Consider the following 22,875-nt stretch of genomic DNA (forward strand, 5'->3'; position numbering starts at 1 on the left):
TTGCCCTAGTTCCACAGATTTTTTTCTTTGTTTTTTATGTTTTCAAGTGAATTCAATTTTAGTTGCATTGCCATGACGCTGAAATGCTCCATAAGGCACTACAAGAGGCAAATCCCATGTTTCCAGAAGCAAAAGTCCTGTTGCGTCATTGCCCTCTGTTAGTGTGACGGGTCTCGCGACCCAGAATGAGCACTTGTCGACTTGTAGGCTTGTGTCCAAGCTGATGAGAAAGAAGGCTGTTGCCTCCAGGATGCCAGCCTCGGGGTGTCGGGGTCACACAGAGTGGCTGTTTCCATCCAGACGCACCAGTGGGAATTGACACATTTCATCACTGCAAAAGCCAAGAGATGTGCAAAGGATTAAGATCAAATGCAGAAAAAAAGAAAAATCCTCAGCTGTCTCTACACTCTAAATCTGGTTCAAGGCAACAATGGAAGTTGCCCTGCTGCTTCAGGAACATAAGTTAACTGAAGTTGAATATTTAGGTCAAAGTGAGCTGTGAAAGCACACAGAGTTAAGTTGGTTGAACTTAATAATACAAGTAAAATGAGCTAAAGGTATTGAGTTCAATCAACAGCTGTTCACTCAGAGAGATAAACACCTGAATCGGATATTTTGCAAGTGCACTGATGTGTGGACTGAATTTGATACTAAGCTTCATCGTGGTTTCCATTATTTTAATTATTTTCAAAACAAACATGACTTCATTTAACATATATGAAAGACAAGATTTTGTCATGTCTTTTTTCCTCAAGATACAGAAGACTTACCCTCTAGATTTTAACACTCTCTGTCCCATACACGTTGTAGCCTTCACGGTACGTGGCAAAATTCTGGGTGTTTGCCGGAGGGGCTGGCTTAAAGTTCTGGGCGTTCTTTGCCAGCTTCAGTCTTTTGGTTTCTTGCCGTGACTTATAGCAGAACTCTATCAAAGCCACGGTCATAGCCAGGCCAAGCCCTCCGACCAGAATATAGAAGACTCCTGCCACGTTGCTCAGGCTTAGAGCGCTTGTCTTGTCCTGGGGGAGGTAAAGACCACCATTAAGACTTTTTTTTAACTGGCACTCTGAGGCTGACCTCAGACAACATGTATACCCATATAAATCCTATATGTACATTCTGCTGCACTATGACTAAACAGAAACTCTGAGGAGGTTGCTAATTGTGTCTACAAAGCCCTCTTGAGGTGTAGTTGCTTAATTTAGCCTGTAAGTGAGATAAACTGGAACAAATTAAAATGTGTCTAATTCCTCCTCTAAAGTTATGTCTACTCTAAAGAGCTGGGAAGGTGAATGTAGAGAGAGCGGCTATCTATACTGCTTTATGGTCCTCTAAAGGAAGGCGGTCGTGGTCGTACAGGTCTACAGATTAAACCCTCAATTCACTCTATCATACTGTAGCTGCTCAACTTCAACACAGTGCATTTGTACAATCAAAGTGGCAAGCTGTGGAGGGCGAATTGAACCATTTTGCTGCTATTAAAAGCCAAACAGTAATATTGAAATTCATTTATGTGAGTTTTACCATTTGCATTCTAGTCCTGTGAGACATTTCCAAGGTCCAAAGGCAATAACTTCAACTTTTTATACCCTTTTATACCCAAAAATTAGTTAACTGGCTTATAAACTTATTTTTTTTTAATTAAAGGCATAAAAAAATGTTCCTTACTCTGACACTCCATCTATGAGACATGACTATTAAATACAATTTGACCACTTTGTGCTCAGATGGTATTTAAAGGTCAGTTTGGACTTTGTCAGAATAAGGATGCCTTTGGGAAACTAGCCGGTCATGTCGGAGTTAATAGACACAGTTTGCATACAAATGAATAAGAACACCATAAACTAAATTTCAATAGAGGTTTGGATGACAAAATAGCAGTACAATGGTTTCAATTCTATGATTCAACTCTTTAAGGTTTTATGGTATGAATAAAAAATTGTGTTATCATGCTGTATTTTTTTTTTTTTTTTTACAAATCTTGAATTATCTACATACAGCAGGAATGAAGTCATGTTAATGTAATGAGTCATGGTCCGAGTGTAAGTAAATTAAGCGACTATGTGTAAAGCAAGTCTACTTTTTAATGTTTTTCCATGTGTTGTTCTGAGGGCAGATGTAAAGATGTCTGACAGAATGTATGTTTTAGATGTTTGCATATGAACAGTTAGGTCAAAATGCATTTTGCAATCAGTATAAAAAGACCTGCAGCGACTGACCTTACTTCCAGAGTCCTTGGTTCCACATTCACCCTTATCGTACCACCATTTGTTTTTCAGCTTGTCTAAGATGCCTTGTTCACTGAGTTTCAATACTGCAAGGTTTACAGGAGTTCTTCACGTGGGAAATAACATAAATAACATTTTATTATGTTATTTTATGTTATTCAACTTTTTAAACTACTTTATACTGTGCAAAGCGATAGAGTAGGGTCCTGGCCAACACATCACAGATAGCAAGCAACACTACAGTATATATGTAAAAATATAAATATATGACCTTTCATAATCCATGACTACCCTAGCATGCCAGACCCCAGCTATATCGCTTTGAGTAATCGGCACACACTGATCACAAGAAGAGGAAAGATTTGAACTTGCAGAATAAAAGCAGCTGCTGCATAGCTTTCACAGAATGAAAGAAAACAGAGGCAGTAATTGCTGAGGGCACTTTTTTTTTCTTTTTTTTTTGCTATGGGCAGCCTTTTTGATGTTTAGCAAGGTGGATCTAACAGGAACCCTTTCTTGACTAACAGAAAAAACACAGAAGTCCAATTTCATTAACAGCTATTCCAGGCTAATGTCTCACAAAACCAGCCCCTTGGAATCACAGTAAACATCGTTTGTACCAACCAGAAAAAAAAATTATAAAGAACTTTTGATTGTTTTACTTCTCGAGGTTACACTAACGTAAGATGAGGTCAAGGAAATTTGCTTTCAAGTTTCTCTTGAACCAATTTTTCTTGAACCAAATCGCTGAGGGAGAGTCGAAGTTCAGGGTTTTTTATGTTTTGCGAGACATTATGCTCAATTTCCTTGACTGCCTGATTTCCAGGCTGATTTCCTTTCAGAAAGAATATCAGTGTTTGTAATCCAACATCATCAAATATATTGCATTCACCACTGTGATCTTTGTATGTCAAATCAAATACAAGTACTGTTTTCTGATCATTTACACAGACACACAGACACACACGCACGCACACACACACACACACACACACACACACACACACACACAAAAGATAAATAAAATAAAGTCATGCATGATGTTAAGTGAATGATCTGCTTTCCTGTTCTCCAGTCAGAGCTCTCTGAGAGGCAAAGTTATGATGATTTGGTTTGTTTAAATATTGGAAATTACCTCACAACAGCAAATAAATCGCTGTACTACTTTAAATGAATTTCATTTTTTTCATGGCAGAGGAGAAGTAGGGAACGTTTTGGACAGTAACACATTTTGAATGTTTAAGCTGTGTTCTCATGCTGCGTTTTAGAAACACAACGAGGATGAATTGCAAACAAAAAAGCTTTAAAGTGAGGGTCTTTTTATCTTCCATTTGGTAGAAACACCTTTTTTTCTTCAAAATAATTCTGTTTAAGTGCGTTGTATTCATCAAAGCATAAAACACTTTTTTGTAGATCGTTATTGATGAGCATCTAGTGATTCATGTCTCGCTTTCAAGTGTTTTTGTCTCCCTGTGACGCCCTCAGTGTTCAGACAGGGCTCTGCGCCTCAGTGCAGCAGGGTGACAGAGAGATAAAGTAATGGCACCTTCAGATTAAAGAGTTAGAATCAAAGCTGTTTGACAGCAAACATCCTCCACACTAAAGCGTCTTTGAGCAAGACACTGCTGACTTGTAGCTGCTCTGGCCTTTGACCTCCCCGAACAGAAAAGATAATTTTGCCACAGTAACTGATTCAGTGTCATATTTACATTTATTCATATGCTTTTTTTTTCCTCAGTGTTTTAACTTTTTTGTTGCGTTAGCCACACAGTAGTGACTATGGCTGGTTGTAATTGGACAGTGTTTACAATGTCCCACAGCATATAGGGCAGGATGATCTGCTCCAGTGACTTGATTTTTCTTGTCCTATGTTCTTATAAATACAAAGACATGTTGTTGTTATATTGTTTGTAGTAAACATTTCTGAACTGCAACAATCTGCTGGCCATCAGATAAAGACCCTCAGACACACCACCAGGTGGTGGCCATGGACTTAGATAATACACTGAAGTTTAGAAACACTAAACCCTTCTCCTGTAAGTCTGCTCAGCACCAAACTGACATCAAATCAGAATATGATCCATACATACTGTATTTCTATGCTTAGAAACTTCTTGACTTTGTTGATCATTGTATGCAAAATGCAGAAATTATGTGAAATCATTAAAGATTAACTACATAAAAGCACAGAGCTAAGCTGTCATCATCCCTGCTGAAGCCTTTTAAGAGAAATCATGATGGAGGCTGACATGGCTGAAGGGCTGCTGGCAAGGGGGCAGAAAGAAAGGAGACATCTTGAAGCAGCATGTGTTTGTAATTACTTTGTTCCAGACGTAAAATTATGGCGTTAAAGAACTTTTTGCTCTACTCCCCACTGCAGTTCGGTCTGTATTGGTCGATAACGCCACACCGGTCACTTACTGTTTAAACAGAAAACATCGTGAGTTATCACAAAACTCTGATATAACAGCAGCTGGTTCACAGCTCCACAGAGAGCGAAGTCAAATAAAATATAAAATTTGTTTATCAGATGTGGTTTGATTCACATTTACAAAAAAAAAAAAGAAAGAAAATTGAGAGCACTTCTGCTCAAATTAAAGCAACAGCCCAGAAGAACAATTTTGTGCTGCCAAGTACTGTTACATGCTGAGTTTCTATAGCACCATTTTACAAAAGTAATACTATGAAATATAGAGAGCAGTGAGTTGTAGAGACACTGAACTGTTTGTTGAATTAAGGTCCACAGCCAAGACCCAAAGACCAAAATCTACAACAAATTATGTAAGTCAGACTTATATATATATTTAAATGCTAATTTGTATATATATATATTTTTAAATACAACTACTTTGTTGTGTATATATATAATCTAAGTCTAATTTAAGGGTATTTTATAGTTTCTTTTCATAGTTTATAGGTTTATATACTATATATTTATAGTATTTTACATGTTGAACCTACACACCAGGCCAGTATACACTTACATACATTTTTCATCTTATATCCTTTGCATTTCTGTTTCTAGTTCTAATTCTTAATTTTAAGATCATAACTTCTGATTGCACACCAGCCTCAAGAGTCTTTAAACCTTTAAATCCTGAGTCTGTTGAATTGTAATTAATTCAGTGCCTCCCTCTGTTTGCCTAAATCTTAAAAATGTAACATTGACTGCACTATATAATGTGAAAATCACTGGGGAAATTAAATGCTTGTTATATTCCATGCCAACTAACAGTACTAAGGGTTTTTTTTTTCTTTTCAACTAGAAGCATGTCCCACCCACTCACTTCTCCATGTGTGACTTTAATCCTGAAAATGCCTTTTAACATTAAAAAAAAAGCATATTATTGTCACCAGCATACTTTCTGCTGTAGTTCACATCGGCAGTCACAGCCTGTCCGTCCTCTCGGTGTCACCTTCTCTACAGTCAAAGTCTGATGATGTTAATACTTATTAATTATGCATCCCGCTGACCAATCAGAGATCGTTCAAATGTGGGACTATCTGATGCGGATCCTTGTGTCTGTAAACTAATGAAATTTCTCACGTTAGAAACTAATTTTGAAAACTGACTTTACGAACTTTAAAAGAACCTGCCCTCATAAACTCTTCTGCGACAGTATGAAATGTGATTTCCACTGCATATGATCTTAAAAAGAGAAAAATGTCTACTGATTTTTTTTTTCCATGTGTGAAATCCCATTTTGTATTTGACAGAAAAAAAAGAGTGTCTGAATCCAACCCTCTGATTAAGTACAGGAGGGGACAGAATATCATGAGCACCTGTGCAGTCTATTGCGATGCAATACAACAACCAGTGTTATAAATCTTACATTTGTGAAGCTTAATAATTCATGATGGTTTTTTTTTTTTTTTTTTTGAGGCTGTGTCAGAGAGATGTTGATTCACCTCTACAGCAACTGTTAGCATTAAAGTTTGTGGTGCAGTACTACTACCGTACATCTTATGAGAACTATGAGCCTCACAAAGATAGTATTTATTGTTGTATTGAATTTCATACATTGTACAGGTGTTTCCTTTATTGTGTCCATCCCCTGGAGCTTTTCTGAGTCGGTGTGTAAAGGATGAATGAATTGACTCTGTATTAAGCCACATCAGAACTTTACCCTTCAGTCTGTCTGCAAAACAGGAAAACAGTATCTTAAAAAAAACCAGCATTCATGACCACACAGAAACGTCTCACGACATGAACAACCCGTGCACAACACTGACTCTCATGGCCAAATTAAGACATAAATCCCATTCTGCATGATGTCAAATTAAACAAACATCACACAGTAGAAACATAAATTACCTACAGTGATGTGAATATTTTATATCACCCAGCTTTGATTCATAGAAGTACCTGTCAACATGGTGAGATATGTGGGGTTTTGTTTGGTTTTAGTGTATCTGAATCTAAAGACATCAAAATAGCTCTACTGATTTATAGTATGTAAGAATTTGACTTTAGCAGCCCAATGATAACATTTCATTGATTTTACGTTGAGCTGTGAATGTCGTATTTTCTCAGTGGTAGTTACACACAATATATTTACATGTCACTGTTAAATTACCCTCACATGCGTTTCTGAAAGTGAAATAAGGACAAAGAAATATGGCAGTCAGATGTGATAGTGTCACACTGATCATTTACTCTTTTCCTAACCGGGGGATCGAGGCAAATTGCCAGCGAGAGGAGACGGCTTCTTTGCGTCATCCCACTGGTAGTATCCATGTCCTGCTCACTCAGAAATGAATGACTACGGCTGATAACAGCAAAGTTTGCCTTGTCTCTTCTCTCACAATGTGCCAAGAGTGCTGTGGTCATGAGGCAAGCTGAAGAGCAGAGGCAGAGATGGATCCACAGTAGGGCTTTTACTGTGCCCTGGTGTCTGAAACACAAGATCAGGGGCCTCATTTATAGAAAGGCTGTACAACAGATTTGATTGAAAAAAAAAAACAAATCCTCATCAGTGTCAATATATTATAGACACTGATCTGGAAAAAAAGGCCCCAGCTCTTCTGCAGAGCTGAGCCTGATGTGCACAGCTTTAAAATAGTCTAAGTCAGGATATATTTTCCTGGAAAAACGTGCACACGATATGAAAAAAACCTCTTTTATAATTAAATTCTTGTTCATTGTTTTAATTTAACATTTAAAGCGAGACTATGTGACTGTTTGTAAGACAAAAGTAAACATCAAACATCACAGTGTGCTATTTTCCTGTACTTGTGGCCATAGCGGCTGCTGTTACGTTACAATGAAAAACCTATTTTTAAAACAAATCTAAGACTCAAATCAAATCCTCTTGTACAAATGGAGCCCCTGGTCATATCTTACACTCTACTACTGCAGGGTTTACCAGGTCAGGGTGGCCATGGAAAGACTTTGACTGGCCTTGGATCAAGACCAACCAAAGGTTTCTGTCAGTCTTACGCTGGATTTCGGTGAGAGGATGTTGGACAAAAAAGTTTGGACCGTTAGTTGTCACTCTGTCATTAGAATTCTCACGTTTGCCTGTGATGCTTAGTCCCCTCAAGACAACGCTGTTTCCCGTGCCTAACGCCCAGGCGGCTGATTGGAGAGTGCATACATCGCTCGACCGAGAGATATTGATCACGTGAAATTAGATTAGATCTTCGCTTTAATCCCTCTGGCAGTCATTTTGAAAGCCACATATGAAGATACAAAGCTTTCATGTTGGCCTGTAGATATAAAAAACAAAGGGAAAGCTTGTTTCTGTCTTTCATAACCACAGGCCAAAAACACAGAAACAACTACGCTGTCGCAAGCACGATATTAAACTCCTAATATTCAGCTTTCTGATCTTCTCCGGAACTAATTCTGCACTTTTCTCACATTATTGGGCTTTTTTTTTTTCCTCCTCCATTAGCCAAGTAAAGGGTTCCCAGTTGATCACAGTTGCACGATAACAAAATCGAAAAACAAGCATATTTATCAGTAAACCTACTAACGTGTATTTGGGCCCAAAGATTATAATCAGTGACGACAGCCTTGCCGATTACTCTGTTCTAGGATACCCGACTTTGGTGACATTGAGGCTGACCTTAGAGTCACCTCCCCCGCTGCCGCACTCTCCCTTGTCGTACCACCATTTGTTTTTCAATTTGTCCAAGAGGCCTTGCTCATTCAGTTTTAACACTGCCAGGTTAACAGCATTTCTTGAAACGATAAAACATAACTTGTAAGAAAATGAACAGGTCCGTGAGAAATCTAATATAGAATATTAGTAAAAAATAGTGATAAATATCAATGATTCATAGGGGGAGCACGGAAGGGACAAATTGGTAAAGAATTTCACTGGTGTGGAAGGGTAAGAAGCATTTTTACAGCAAAGAAAACGTTAAATATTAGAGAGGTGGCATGGAGGGTTACATTGCTTGTAACTGAAGTGTGCGGGATGGGGACATTCTGTCATCGTTGAGTTAGAAATAAGAACATCCAGCATGCAGCTTAACATTCATCACAACTGACAGAGCAGCATTTTAACTAGCAAATCGATTAAAGAAATATCTCAGTGTTGAATTGGAAGCAATGCAAAAAGGGCACCACAGAAACCAGAAGGGGAGGGGAGGTTGAAGGGGAAAGAGCAAAACAAACAAGATTGGGGAAGGTGACGGTGCACATCGACATTCAAATGGATTTACTGCATGTGACTAGTATACCAATAACCTTAAGAGAAAGAAGAAAGTAACAAAGACACAAACCAGATACATAGGACAGAACAGAAAATGGCTGAACATGTTGATTCAATTCAAATAACTCATAATACTGTTCACTCATTGATGCACTTGGATATAAAATAAAAAGAATTAAGGAGTGAGGAAGAAGAGAATGACAAAAGGAGACATCAGGGTAGGTGGAATACTATAACAACATGGAGGATATTGTTATATTATCCCACCCACCTTAATGCAGAGCCTTTGGGTGTGGCCACACCATAGCCCTTAGAGTCGAGGTTGCCGCCCACTTTCATGGTGTCGCATGGCTTCCGCTGCTCTATGTACTCGTTCATAGTGGATTCGAGAAGAAAGGCGAACTTGCCCTTCGACTTTCGTACCCGGGAAACCCCGTCTGGTGTGGTCTTGGCAAACACTGAGGGTTCTGCTGATTTCATGTATGACCACATTTTCTCATAAACTGCTATTTTGGAGCGCTGCATTTGAGGACACAGAGAGAAGACAGAAACAGTTTAGTCAGGCAAACTTCCATGAAAACATTCATAACGAGCTGCTGTGGGTTTGACTTAAAGCAGTGGTTAGATGTTTTGGGAAATGGGCTTAGTGGCTGTCCCATCTAGAGTTTACATGAGGAGATCGATACCACTCTGTGAGCTAAGTGTGGAGCTAGTGGTATTAATCTCCTCAGCTAATGCTCAGCAAGAAAGCCAATAAGCCAATTTTCCAAAAAAATTTCTAACCGTTCCTTTAAAATAACTCTGAATCACACAGGAAAAAAACTGCTGCTGCAGCAGCTCCTCGTTGCCACGTCCTGATTAGCCAAGTGGCCGCAGGTGTTTTCAGTCATTAAAGCACCTGCTGTGACATCGCTGAGGTGCTGTAGGCTTCAGCACAGAGAGGGCAGTGCACTCACAGTTTTCTGCCTCTTGTAATTCAGAGTGGATTTACCCTTTAGATGCAAACAGTGCAGCAGAGGTAGTGGGCTTTTTGCCAGCAGACTGAAGTCTGACAATCTGGCAGCTCAGCAGAAGCAAACTGCAGAGCATGTTTGGTATCAATATTAACAGACAGCCCTGACCTCCTCCTCCGGCTCCTCAGTGTGAGCTCCAACCAGCAGGTCACAGCTGGAGACACGGTCATCAAGGTTTGATTTTTCTTAAAAAATCAAATCAATCCTTTTACAACAGCAGATTACAACAGCTTGAAACGTGTAGCAGCTGAAGACACAAACAAATATTGCACTGAAGGTTCTGACCTGCATATTTAAGTGCAAAGACTTCACACACATCCCTCCATGTTAAGTGCTTCAAATCAGTGATTCAACCAGAAGCTCCTTTTTTTGTGTACCAGTAGCCTACTGTGGAACAAGCTACCATGAAATATCAGAATATCTGAAATAATTATATCAGAAATGTTCCCTGTAAATCCCTAACAGTGATTCCTCCTAGTTTAGATAGTTTGTGTTGTTATGTGTTGTTTGACTGTGCGGTACAGTTCATTCTGTAACAGCACTGCCTTTAGCACATTTGACCTGCTCACTCCAGGACTGACGGCTTCACCTCTGCGGCCCAGTCAGCTGCCAGCTGGAGCAGCTACAGACATGCGGAGCATAGCTCTGCTCTGACACTCAGTACGCTGCTAAAAATGGCCAGTGAGAGGCTGATCGCTGGCCACCAGAGAGCTGGAGTACGCAGCTGTCTACAATAGAGGGGGGGGAAAAAATAGAGAATCTGCATTAAACTGGGATAATGTGACCTTCTGTTCTGAGCTTGGAAATGGAGAAGCATCTCAGACGGAACTGTGGCTTGAAACTTTTCATATTTTCATATATTTTCAAGCGGCTGCTTGTCAGGATTTTGTTTATGGCATGACAGTCAGGTTCATAATCTGACAAACAGGAAGTAGACAAGTGTGAAACAAGCGCCTGACATTAGAGCTCCGAAACTCTGGAGCAAGTCCTCAGAGAAATTCAGATTATCTGTATGACTTTTATGTGACATTTTATTTTTAATTTGTCATCTATAGATGGTTGTACACATTTCTCAAAGGTTTAGAATAGTTTGAATTTGGTCACCGTCGTATGTATTTACTTGGTTATTTCTAATAGGAATCAAGTCTGTATCCAGTTTAATCCAGATTGTGTGTTCAGCAGCTATGTGAGTCAGACCCACATCACGTCTGGTAGGTGAAAGTAAAAGAAAACATGGGAGTGAACTGACAAACTATGTCAGCTCAATGCTGTGTACTGCAACATTAATAATTCAGCAGAGATGTAATGGATTGTGGGCTCGGGCTAGTGAGTGAATCATTCTTGACATATGCACGATTTCAGTTCAGCTGAGTGTTCATGTAAACACCCTTAACATGACAATAATAGCTGGTGACAGGTTGGACCATAGTGTGAAAACAGCAATTCTTTTTCTGGGTTACACGAAGATGCATGTTTGTCAGGAGCAGGTTTGGTCGTCGGTGTTGAAACCTGTGAAAACCCCCCGTGCTGTCACACTGATACATCCACTGAGAAATGTTCTCACTGCAGCATAACTGGCTTAACAAAGACAAATTATTCAGCCTAAGACTCTTCATTAATGACTGCTGTATCCACAATAATAAATGAACCGACAAACAGGCCGTGCCCCCACCGCCGTGCGAGGAGTTCGAGTTTCCTGCCCCTCATCCATTCTGGAAACAAACTTGACTAAACTACCAGTTCATCTGTCAGCAGTTGACTGAAGAGCTGAGAGTGATTCACGGCCCCTCTGTGTGCGTCTGTCACGCTGTCATGGCAAAACTGAGACGACAGACTAAACAAAGCATGTGCAATCGCCCTGGTGCTTTATACTTATCTGCATGCAATTCTTAGTTAAGAGCACGGTAGAGTGTGTAATTAAAACTCATTCACTGTGTGTTCATGATCAGTGGAAACAAATTTATAATGTTGCTAAATAATAGCGTGGCTCGTTTATCATCCCTAAAACACTTTATAATTGTGAGGGAACACAAAAAAATTGTCTTACTACACTTACCACATCTTTTCCGCACTCCTCTCTTTTTCCTAACTTCCTAAAACTAGTGACATTCAATCTAAGTTTATTCTCTGTATAACACAAAACCAAAGGTTAGTGCCAGTATCAGCAGCTGAGGAAACATAATAAGTAACAATTCACCTCAAAATAATGTGTTGAACGTGAGGATCAGATGAATCAGCAATAGTTTTTGACATTTGGGGATTTTGCCTATTTGCACTGAGTTAGATGTCATTATATGTCACATGCACTAAGGAGGGTGCATGTCCTGGATTAGGTGAAGCATCCTCTTTGAAGATCACTGTAAAACGTATTTACAATTTTCTATTAATCATTAGCTTTTCATCACCAGATTTCAATAACCGTGGCTCAGAATGGCGCCTCTGCTTTGACATTTCCAGATTTGGAGGAAGAAAAGCAGAATATTTGTCACTCAGGATGAAGTCACTACATGCCTGTCAATTATCTCCTCGGGAGCACCTTTGATAAATCACAGCCTGCCAAATGGTTCATGGATTAGCACATCCACAGAGTGGAACTGCTGCTTATGGCATCCACTTTTGATGCGATGATTCACCAGGAAGCATCTAAAATAATCACTCTGATATTTTGGTGAATTTAATTTAAAGAAAAAAAAAACCAGCCACGTGACATGTCAAAGGGGTGTGTTTAGAGCTCAGACATGTGCCAATCACCTACAGTATCTTCTCTCTTTACTTCATCATCTCTTATATAACACTATAACTCATTTCTGACTTGAATGTAAACACGTGTATTTAAAGAGGCAAACAAAATTTAGTGTCCCTGTTTGATATAGCATCTGGTGTCTGTCCCCCCAGTCAAAACAACAGAGCCTCTCATAAAAGTCTAGTTTGAATTATTACACAGTAAAAGCAGAGAAAATCAGCACAGAATCTCTGTCAGCTATATGAATCAGGATGTGCCATTTTAAATGCATTTATTTTGAAAATTTGGGAGAAAAATATACCCTCCTAAATCTGCAAAACAGATCTTTGAAACAGTTGGTTTAATGTTCATGATCAGCGGCTTGGATTTTCCCCGCAGTCTCTTCTGCTGCAGTTTGTTTGATCCTCCTTCTCTTTGCAATATAAAATCCTTTCCGAACAGCCACATTTTTCATGAGTTTAAGAAACGTTTTAAAGCACCGTGCTGCAGGAGACAGCGAGTTACAGATGACCTCCTCAGTCACTGATCACGGTGATTGCTCCACCTCGGTTCAGCTTCAGTTCAGCTTGGCACAGCAGATCATGTCATTCTGCTCGAACGCCTTCATACTGTAAATCGGTTGGGTCACAGAAACATTACACACGCCTCTACTAGGTCACATCCAGGCAAAATCGTTCCCTTCCACTGTTAAGCACGAAAACAAGAATAAGAATCTTTCATCACAAAAGATTTTACCAAAATGTTTTTTGTTTTGTTTTTTTTTGCCTCTTCTCCTCAAAGCTATGCATGCTTTAATTTGATTATGTTTAGACTGACTCTGTGCTTACAAGAAAGCCTTCTCCTGCCAGTAGCAAGTGTAAAATGAAGCAGATAAGTAGATCTAATAGAAACACGCCGTATTATCCTCACTGTATTTCAGGATATTTGCATTAGCTGCCTGTAAATCTCAGAAGACGTGATTTTATAACTCCCAGAGGGCTGAGGCAGGATCTGAAACCAAAACAAAGTACCATCCTGATCACTCTCAAATCTAAAGGAGTGCACGGTTTGTATTTATCAAATGTCTCAGACTCACTCACAGCAATCACACCAAGAGAACGAGAGAGACTAAAAATAGGCACAGCTCAGAGCTGGACACTGGATGTGAATGACATTTCCATTTCCGAGGAATACGACGCCTTCTTTGAGATTTCAGTTCTCTGACAGAGGCCCACAGATTGGAATTTTAATGACATCTTGTAGTTCTTCTTGAAAGTTTTGTTTTTTCTCTCTAAAATTTCAAACACATACAGAACAAGCCTGATAATCAGACTGAACTGTCATTTCCTTTCACTTCACTCTTTGTGAATTGCCAAACAAATCAGCAGAGATGGCGGAGATTCAGAGGCCAGGACAGAACCACAGCTTCACAATCTGAAGCAGAATTTCCAAAACTTGATGCACGAGTGTCTGAGTGATTACCTTACTAAAGGCGTACAGGCTTTCACAATCTGTCGCCTGCTTTTCTGATTGGCCAACACCAACTGATGTTCACTTATTACTGTTTTTAAGGCTGTTTCCTCTGTTTGTTTGATTGTTTTTATTAGAAGATGTTGATGCACTGTGTGACCTTGAGTATTTGTGTCCTTGCTGGAAGCACTTTTCTGTAGGGAAGATAGAAATTTATCTACATATTAGTGGAGGCGCTGTTAGGCTAATCAGTTTGGTTTACGGTTGGACGAGGGGGCATAACTGTCCCAGTTGCATAGCTGAATTATTCCTGTTGCCCAAAAGTGTACAGCTGGAAAAGAAAAAAAAAAGTTTTGATTCTGATGGAGAGAACCAAAGTAAATGATGTGGACAAAGTGGCTTTGCAACCAGACTGATAACAGCCTTCCCTCCAAAGCCTAATACCGTAATTTAGTTTTATTGTAGTCAGGACTGATGTTCTGCTCTGACAGTTGAAATATAAGAGCTTATCTTTACTATCCATCCCAAAGCAACATCTTATAAATTACTTAACAAAATAAATGCACACAGTTTTCTTTTAGCTGTTTACTCCGTCAGTTATACTTAATTCCTTTTTTCTTTTTCTTTTTTATAAAACATTGTGTGCCACTGTTGGATGATGTGCTGAATTAATGCATGAATTAAAGTGTAGTTGTAGTATTAGTGCTTTGGGAGTGCTGTATCAGCTAAAAAATACAATTCTAGACATTCTTTTATTGATTATTCATTCAATTTATTACCTGGCAGGTAATAAATCAAAAACCCACAGGAAAGCTCCAGAGACTCACTCAGGTCTGTGCCTTTGGCCAACGTTAACTACTGTTGGCTCTCGTTAAACAGTGCAGTGACAGCATGGACGACAGCCAGTGGAGACACTCACCCTAAAGAACTCCTTCGTGGAGCCTGAGTCTAACGTCCCATAGGCTATCTCCGTCTGCTTGGCCAGGTCCTCGGCGCTCTCGATCGGAGAGACCATCCTCTCCACGGTGAGGAAGGCGGCCAGGTTGGCCGTGTAGGAGGAGATGATGATGAGGGTGAAGAACCACCACACTCCTCCGACAATACGCCCGGACAGAGACCTGAGAGAAGGAAATAAAAGCAGAGAGACATAAGAGCAGCGTGTTCAAATCTATATGAGGAGGGGAGAGAGGGACGTTTTCCACTGTGTCTCCAGTGTTTGACATATTATCAGCTCACAGGTTTGACGTGTGAAGCTGTGAATTAGCTGAAACTTGTCTTTTCTTAATTTGAAAAACTTTATAGATAAAGTAACTAATCAAATGATGAGAGTCACAATATTACCTGCACGTCCCTGCTGCTCCATTCCATCACATTATGCATAATTTAATTTAAGTGAAGTATTATTAACTCAATATAGCGGCTTTTACAGCTGAATAAATATTTGAAAGCAATAATAAGCCTCATTAACTTAATATAACTGTGTCCACATTTAGTTTTGGAACTAATTTAGGCGAGCAACCATCCCAGATAGCCAAAAAATGCTCAGCCCAGCAACAGCCTAAATCCAGCAGCCTGCAGACTCATGCCAGACGTGTGATGCCCCAGAATCTGTCCAAGATGACTTGGGTTAAATCCAGGGAGCAGCAGAGTCCTGCTATAATGTGCTATATTTCTTGCCTTTGGTGAAATAAACCAGGTCGTGATCTGTATCTTAACATTGTCATGTAACTGCAAACATTTTCTTGTGCCAGGTATTCAAGTTTATCCACTTGCAGTCTCCGCTGCAGCCAGTGCCTAATGTTGAGCACAGGCATTTGTTAGTGTTTGATCTAGTTATCGTAACACTCTCCCCCACAAATTTAGACCACAGAGAATCCAACAATTCGGAGGTAAAAAAGCACCATGAGACTGTGTCTGAGTCAGGGTGTGATGAGCCAAACCGCTCCGTCACACACATACTCCCAGCCTGCTCCCTCAATTCTTCACAGTTTTCACATCAGCATAAAGGCTCCGACTTCTCAAATCTGTGCCTCACAGTTCAACTGCAGGTTCATATTTTGAAATTTGACTATTCTCTCTGGGACCGTCACCAACTTCCACCGTCACATACATACTCCCCTGAATGTGCTGCTCTCAGTTTAACTCACATTTCTCATTTCAAACAAGGATCCGTTTGCACTGCATCGCTGCTTTGCAAATATGCTGCTCTGGATTTCTCCTAATGTGTTGTTTTCCGAGCATATTTATGTATTTATGCTTTCCATGTGGCACTTTCAAGTTCCAAATATTGTATTATTGGGTTTGTCATTCAGAGCTGCATTCAAAATCTACAGTATATTGTTACTCCATCATCAAGGTTTCAGAGAGACTGTTTTTCTTGGCACATTTGGGGTAATTATCTAACATTACATTACATTAAGGTAAGTTTACTGCGCTTGAGATGAGTTGGTCTAAACATAGCTGAGCCAGACAGAAAGTTATAGCCTCATACAGAGATTACAGAATAGGGGGTTAAGGTATAGAAATCAGAGAATACTCTTTCTCTTCTGGTGATTACAGTGACATGGAAGCTGTTGGCCTATGTTAAGTCATTTAGTACTGTTTAGCAAAAAGTACAGAATCAGCAGTTTCCATTCAAAGACTGCATGTACACTGGTGCCAGAGCAAGATCCCCAATTTGTTGCCTAATTGATTCTTTTCACTGATTTACTGTGGACCTGCAACCTCAAATTCCAGCTTTCCAGAAGCTGCTTCTTCATAAAACTGACTCCAGTTACTCTCAACCATAGACCTGAGAACAGGAGCTTATATTTAGCCTGTGGCATCAAATCTATAATCATCACATGCAGCAATCATCTTTCTGTAATTGTGGAAATTAGGAGCAGTCATTAATCTTCACACTTAAGACTTGAGTGGATAAAAGTGGGGATTTGTTTGTACTTGAGTTGATTTCTCTTGTGTTTGCTAAAAAAAAAAAAAAAAGTAGTAAAACCTGAAAGAATGTTAAATGTCTCATCATCCCACATTTCTCCAGCCGCACAGCATTGATCAATCCATTCAATGTTAAATTCAGCCAGCTCTGTGAAAACGTCTTGAATTTTTTTGGGCCATTGGTCTTCAACCAGCTTCTCTACCGTCTTCGAAATTCCCCGGAAAAAAGGATGTTAGAAGCAGGAGTCCTTGAAGAAGAGGTCAGGGACACCACAAGAGTGATGAGTAAAGAGATGAATGGATGAATGAATGGAGCCATTGTGTTGGGAAAATGCATCATGTAGTTATGGTGCTGATGATGATTTTTTTTTTCTCCACACAAAATACATTATATGCACCAAGTTGATGACCGTAAAATGGGACATGCAGCAAAAACACGGTAACCCTCCAAGAGTTATGAGGAATTCAAGCAGCTACTCTGAATGAAATGTAATGACCCCTGTGCATTTTACAGCCCTCAGCATGGTGGATATAAGTTATTTTGTGGATGCAGAGCATCACTGCCAGCATGCAGCTTGAGACCAAATGGATGTACAGTAGGGTGAAGGTTTTTTTATGGAAGGAAAGTGCGGTGAAGGGAAGCAGGAGCTTAGATGGTGGACAGCAGCATTACACAAGCTCAAAATAACCTATATGCACCATGGCAGGATGGAGATGTGTGTATGGGACTATAAAATGCAGAGAGATGACGAGGACAACTGAGAGGTGGTGGAGAACAAACACGACAACCAACCTTGGTGAGATATCGCATCCTTGCTGCATGAAGGCACCCAGGGAGAACCACAGGCTATTAAAAATCCCAAAGTCGTTCGGAGGGTCTGGGGGGCTCTGAGGGTCTTTGGCCTCATCGTTCTCGTCCAGATGCCACTCATATGGGCTGAAACGGCTCACCAGGAAGAGCACCACACTCACGCCGATATAGGCAAAAACTATACACATCCAAATCTCATAGGCCAGTGGGTCCAGGAAGGAAAACACACCAGGCTTGGACTTTTGAGGCTTCTTAATCATAATGGAGATGCCCAAGCTCATGAAGGGCTTAGAGAAGTCTATCACTTCTTCCCGTACCAACGTTATAGTCAGAGGAGCCACAGCTATATCAGCTCTCTGTGAAAATGGGAACAGGCACACTGGGAGTTAGTCTTACGGAAGAAATCACAAAGAAGCAAAGCGTTAAATATAGATTTAATAAAAGAAATATTGATAAACCTGAAGTCAAACCAATAACCATGTCTATGTATAAGCCACACTGTCTCATAATCACATATATACATGGCCAAGCTCTCAGCTTTAAAGTGAATTTGTGGGATAAAGAGATCGGGCACGGTGAAATTCAGCAGCTTAGAATATACTGAGCAACGGACCTGTGATAACGCCAGTGAGAGCCCAGCTGCCATTTGAAAATGAGTCACTCAGCATTTGTGTTGGCTAATGTCTTTGTCTCCATCCAAATCTCCTCCATGAATCAAGCGGAGGGTTGGGGAGACAGAAGTGGAGGAGATTGTGTAAGGAGTCCATGAAATGTGAATCAGCCTGTTAAATTCACCTCCATCAGATCCTCTGCAGTGCCTGACAGGCTCATCAATTAGCATCGGACTGCAGTGACAAACGTTCGCAGTGAGAGTGGTCTTATAACTGGGCCACATTCTGACTAAATAAATAAATAAATCACAGAAATATTTAACCCAGATGATTCATATCTTGGATAAAGTTAGGAGGGAGTCTCAATTGAATGCAGCTGCAAAATAGTTATTTTTGTAGGTCATTTACATTTGACTGGATAATAAATGGCAATACAAATTCACTGATGGTGCACAAATATAGCTGAGGGCTTGTCATGGCTATTTCAGCAACTACAGGGGGTTATCTCTGTTCATATAAGCTATTTATACTGGTGTAGTCAGGGCTGCAGCAGCAGAGCATCTGGTGGCCGAATGGTTACAGCACGTCATGTCATACTCCTGCTTTCTCTCTCCAAATGTTTCCTGTCTGCCTCTTAGTTGTTTCACTATCAAATAAAGGAAAAAAAAAAAATGCAAGAAAAAATAACCTAATGAATAAATAATTAACTGCAGAAACTACAGGTGTTAAAATCTGCACTGAGCCACTATTTGCATGCAGATTTATTTGGATTCCCACGCCTCTGCCGTGTGAGATTTTTTTTTTTCATGATCATTATTCATTCAGCAGCTGAGGTCTCATAAAAGATGCAAATCATCTTGTTAAATCCAGTTCAAGTGTGAGTGAGCCACAAGATGCATGATAAAACCAGTCGAGGTGATTTCACAGTTGAAGAAGTGCCTTCCAAAACTCCCTCAGTCCACTTCAACCAAATCTTAACATTTGTTTTTCCGTGTTTTAAACTAGATGCTTTTATTTTATTATTTTTTTAAATGATTGATTATCACCATTATCTTTGAATTATCAGGCTGCCAAAGACAACAGCTTTCACAGTGATCTGAGTGAGGTGAATTGGATAAACCTGTATATTTTATATGGTTATACTCACTATGAACTTACATCATTTGTGTGGTTTGGTTCTGAAAGTGGACTGAGGACGTTTTATAAAACTTCCGTTCAAATGTAGAAAACCCTACAACACATTTACAATGCTGTAAACAAATCTGACCCCTTCCCTTACAGGCAACATAGGCGGACTGATACTTACCCCATAAACCAGTTCACCCACCATCCCGTTCCACGTCTTGGTCTCTGGATCTCTGGCGCCGTACTTCCCATCCGGCACTATTGACAGCTTATATTTTATCCCGACATGTTTTGCAATTTCAGAAGCTAAATCGACACAGTAGCCTTCATATCTGTCATTCCCCTCCATCTGCATATAGTTTTTCTTGTACATCACATACGGAGCTTCCTGTTAATTAGACATAAGTTTGAGTTCATAGCAAAGAAAACACACATCCACAGCGGCCAGACCTCATGGGGTCGTGGGCCGTGATTGGTACTGCAGCATGCACACATGCAGGGATGAAAAGCATGTGGGGAACATAAAAAGACAAACAGAGGAGAGTTTAAACACATCTACACAGCATCGGTTACAGGCAGGTTACTGGGGGGGACTTGACAGACTTCAAAAAAAGCCAGCCCCTGCTGGAGTAAAGGGGGCCAACTAGGCCAGCGGGGAGGAGTGAAGCATCTAACACATATAAAAGGAGGCAAAACAGGACATCAGGGCTCCCTCATGCTATCCTCGTCCAAAATCTAAACCTGTGGAAATGGGCGACAGGCGGGGGTTGCATGTGCTTTGCGTCAGCATGGCACAAGGGGAAGGACAAGCTGAATGGAGCACTTTTCCAGTTCATAAAGTAAAAGTCAGTGACAGCAGAGAGATTAAAGACATCCTTTACACTGAGATTCGTTCATTCATCTAATAAACATTAAGTGCAAAAGAAATGTGCGAGCCACATCGGAAAAGCAGTGGCCAAATAAAACGTGATACCGATTCAATCTGCTTTACATTTGTTCTTTCATGACAATAAAATAATCTGCTCGTTCTCTCGTTTGACTGATCATCTCCTTGGATTCAATAAAATATCATATAATTCGTCCAACATTTAAAACATGTTTGCCATTAAAACCTTCTTTAGATGAACTAATGTCATCTTGATATATATTCAGCAATGTTCATTTGTTTTGTCACTTGGCATTGACATGTTTTTTCAGAGGTTATTTGACTTACAATAGAAGCCATCTTCAGAGGAGACTGTTACGTGATGGTTTTGCAGTATCCAACAGTTTTACTCCTTTGTTGTTTGAACTAGTCCCTCTTTACCTTCTCTTCCATTCTACAGCCATGTACGCACAATGTTATAAAAGACAAAATGAAAGCTTCACACCCTATAATAATAGGGTGGCCTTTCATTAAATATGGCATTTTCTTTAAAGTCAAGAAACATAAGAAAACCAAGATGAAGTTAATGAGATGACTGTGATGCTTCTAAAATAACAGTTGTCTTAGATCAAATCAAAAGCATGCCTGGCAGTGAGAAAATAATGCAATGACACAGCTCTTCTGTTTTTCTGTTTCCCTCACTCTGAATATTATTGTGTTTCCATCCTGGTCATGAGGATAATGAGTTTCTAGACACTGAAATGAGAATGTATGACTATTACATTCTGAATTTGCCTAAGATGAAACCATAATAGGCAAAGTCAGAAGGAGCGAGAGGCCATGGCTTTAAATGTAAGATAAGGCGCACCTTATCTTACATTTAAAAATGGCTGATGATCACCAACCTGCAGCTACTGTCTCTAGCTAGTCTAACTGGCACTGTGTCTAAACCTGCGCCTGATTTACTGGGAGCGCTGGTTTTAGAGAGATCTCACATTACAGTTCAGTGCCAAACCTTTTTAGAAACTTTAGGAAAATTTGATCAAAGGGATAAACAGCCAAAGGTTGCAGCCTTTGGTTGTTTACGTCCTTCTGGTGTGCAGATCATTTCATGTCTCCAGTGAGACACAGCTGATTTGACTATGTGTCCCCAGCGTCACTGACATTTTACTTAATGAGAGGGAAACATTTTTACTTACGTATGCACTGAATGTGAATACGATGGTGTCTATCTCTATCGTTATCATTACCAAAGCCGTTATTGTGATGTCACTACTACAACAGCCCACTGTAATATAAAAAAACCAAAATGCTTTGGCACCCACACGGATACAGTTGAAACACTCTTTGTGAATCGACTGTTTCAACATGTAGTGAGTGGATGGAAAGCAACTGAAAAATAAAATAATTCTACCCTCCCAGGACAGATTGCAACAATGGACACCTTGACCTTGAGTGGCAGAAATCTTAAGGTGAAACACTTAAAACCTGTTTGAGAGTGTACCATAATAGTAGTGACCACAATTGTTCGGTTTTCCACAGAAGAGGACTCGTTGGTGACCTGTTGATCCATTATATATACAAATTTTTCGTACTCATTCCAGTAGCCGATCTGAAAATGACATAGAGGTTGACAGTTATTACAACAAGCAGAAGGAGATTTTTTATTATATGATATACATTTTTATAAAAGAAAAAATACTTGTAGTGGTGCCTCTCACTTCACCTGAGCTTCACTTCAGCAGAGTAGGAGTAATCTATTCCTGGCTCAGCAAATGTTCTCTTATATAACAGGAGAGCAGCACCAATGGAGCACTCGAAGACTCATAACATTAATATCAGTAAGACAAACCTAATAGTGTAAATGTGCCTTATCTAGCCCGTGCAGTCGGTTGTTCCACTGTTCTATTAATACTACACATAGCTCACACAGTATAATCTAACACAAAAACAAACACTGGCCTGTGTCTGCTGAACCTGAGATGATTCCAGTAGCTGCGTTATGTTTTATTTCTGTTACACTCTGATGTATTCAGCCAAGAAGAAATCAGTGTCTCCCAATTCTGGTGGCTATAACGCACAGTACTCACTCTGTTGTCACGGCAGATCGTCTCACACTGAGTTTGGATTTAAGGGCCGCTATGACGTATGTTGCCTTGTGAGCTGAGCTATGTGGACAGTATGGGGCCACTTCCTTTTGGTGCCAGCTTTTGTGGGGGATCCTGTCAGAGGTCAGGGTCATAGAACTAGCCAAGCCACTGTTGCGACCAGCATTGTGGGTCTGCGTGTGTGTGTATTCAGGCGGCATTGTTTTTGCCTTTGGTCTGCACAATTATGCACACCCTGCAGGCAAAATGAGATGCCTAGCATCTGGAGACATGTCAGTGTATTAAAGTCCAAATGAAATTAGAAAAGTGATTATTATTAAAAAGCCACT

The 22,875-nt window shown here is 40.0% G+C and overlaps 1 protein-coding gene across 1 annotated transcript in view; it reads right to left on the reverse strand.

Moving 5' to 3' along the window:
- Positions 1-226: 226 nt before the first annotated feature.
- LOC121190433 (glutamate receptor 3-like) overlaps positions 227-22,875 on the reverse strand; it is a 65,919-nt gene continuing 43,270 nt past the window's right edge. The window contains exons 9-16 of the mRNA XM_041051155.1: positions 21,943-22,050; positions 19,755-19,961; positions 17,820-18,193; positions 15,015-15,213; positions 9,162-9,409; positions 8,300-8,414; positions 771-1,019; positions 227-331 (exon numbers count right to left, since the gene is read on the reverse strand). Of these exons, the coding sequence (XP_040907089.1) occupies positions 774-1,019; positions 8,300-8,414; positions 9,162-9,409; positions 15,015-15,213; positions 17,820-18,193; positions 19,755-19,961; positions 21,943-22,050 (1,497 nt within the window). The 3' untranslated portion in view covers positions 227-331; positions 771-773. The remainder of the gene's footprint in view (positions 332-770; positions 1,020-8,299; positions 8,415-9,161; positions 9,410-15,014; positions 15,214-17,819; positions 18,194-19,754; positions 19,962-21,942; positions 22,051-22,875) is intronic.

Source organism: Toxotes jaculatrix, chromosome 12 (assembly GCF_017976425.1).
Source record: "Toxotes jaculatrix isolate fToxJac2 chromosome 12, fToxJac2.pri, whole genome shotgun sequence".
In the NCBI taxonomy this organism is placed as follows: Eukaryota; Metazoa; Chordata; class Actinopteri; family Toxotidae; genus Toxotes; species Toxotes jaculatrix.